A 1,517-nucleotide genomic window follows, 5' to 3' on the forward strand; every position below is an offset into this window, starting at 1 on the left:
TTGTTTTCTTTTTGCACACAAAGTATTCTCGTAGCTTCGCAAAACTGAAGTTGAGCAACTGATGTCACATGGACTATTGTACCGATGTCCTTACTGCGTTTCTGGATCTGGGAACATTACAGTTGCGTTGCTGTGTATGGGAGGGCCAGAGAGCTCTCAGATTTCATCAAAAATATCTTAATTTGTGTTCCGAAGATGAACGAAGGTCTTACGGGTTTGGAACGACACGAGGGTGAGTCATTAATGACAGAATTTTCATTTTGGGGCGAACTATCCCTTTAACTAATGTAACGCACCTCTTCTTCATCATCGTCTTCTTCGTAATTTCTGTTTCTGCGGACCAAGCTGTATTGGTCCTCAGGGTCATCCTCTGGAGCAGGGGAGGGTGGTCCGTCCACCAGTGACCGGGAGCGTGTGTGAGGACGGGACGTTCGCTCTGGGTTTCTCCGGCGAGCGCCGCTGGCATCCAGAGACCGGCGAGGAACACGACGAGGCTGTACAGAGAGAAGGAGAAAATTCAGTCAAACCAAGGTAAAACAAGAACTAATAATAATCTAAATTAGTAGCATTGTATTGCTCATAATAAAATTATTAAGCATTATTTCTTATTAGTAATAATGTAATTTTTTATCAATATTATTAGCATAAACAAGTTATTCATAGTAACTATTGTAGACATTAATAAATTATTAGTATAATTTTATCATCAGTAATATTAATACAATTTTTAGTCATCATTTTTTAACAACAGTACTCTGAAGTCTTACCGTATTGCCCTGTGACAAAGCAGCCCTCCTGGGATTGAGTCCAGGAACCTTATCCAGCTCTGACATTAGCTTAGCAAGCTATAAGGAAGAGATCGCAATTCTGTTAAAACTGGATTCATACTCAAACTAATCATCAAGATTATCATCATAAGAATGACATTCAAACTGCAATAGATGAATGCATACTAATATCCAGGGTTGGATACATGCCGAGTTACCTTTTAAAAAAAAAAAAGACAAAAAACCTAAATTAAATGCAGGAGTGTAGAAGTAGAGTTCCTCACCATAGCTTTGTTCTCTTTGATGTTCAGCGCTCTCTTCAGCATGAAGTTGTCTCCCTCAGAGTCAGACTCGGGGTCTTTAGGTTCAGGTTTGGACTCAGGCGACACTGGCTTTGAAGGACTGGCCCGTTTGTTCGGGAACTTCATGGCTACTCGGAGCGTGAACGATTTGCGAGTTTTTCTGGGAGGCGAACAGGCCTCAGAATCAGAGTCCATTTTCTGTGAGGAAAAACCACTTGATTAATTGAACACATTCATCCTTTCAGAAGCCAGTATATGATAAAGCAACAAGCAGAGACTGAAGCGTTTCCTGTGGTTACAAACCATTTCTGTCATGTCGTCGTTCAGGTCGTTCTCAAAACCGCTGCACGCATCCTCTTCCTCCGTCACGGGTAAAACGCTAAACACTTTCGCACTCGGAGCAGAGCTTCTCGTCTGTCTCAGCGGTCTCTTCTATAAGAAAAAAAAC

At 41.6% G+C, this 1,517-nt stretch overlaps 1 protein-coding gene across 1 annotated transcript; it reads right to left on the minus strand.

Moving 5' to 3' along the window:
- Positions 1–278: 278 nt before the first annotated feature.
- Positions 279–1,498, minus strand: LOC107715667 (cell division cycle-associated protein 7-like; the record flags this gene model as incomplete). The annotated part of the gene is made up of 4 exons (XM_016521836.1): positions 279–494; positions 768–845; positions 1,052–1,267; positions 1,373–1,498. Coding segments are annotated over 4 exons (636 nt in total), but the record flags the coding sequence as incomplete, so codon positions are not given.
- Positions 1,499–1,517: the final 19 nt, after the last annotated feature.

Source organism: Sinocyclocheilus rhinocerous, unplaced genomic scaffold (assembly GCF_001515625.1).
Source record: "Sinocyclocheilus rhinocerous isolate Xijiao unplaced genomic scaffold, SAMN03320098_v1.1 scaffold43982, whole genome shotgun sequence".
NCBI classification, from domain to species: Eukaryota; Metazoa; Chordata; class Actinopteri; order Cypriniformes; family Cyprinidae; genus Sinocyclocheilus; species Sinocyclocheilus rhinocerous.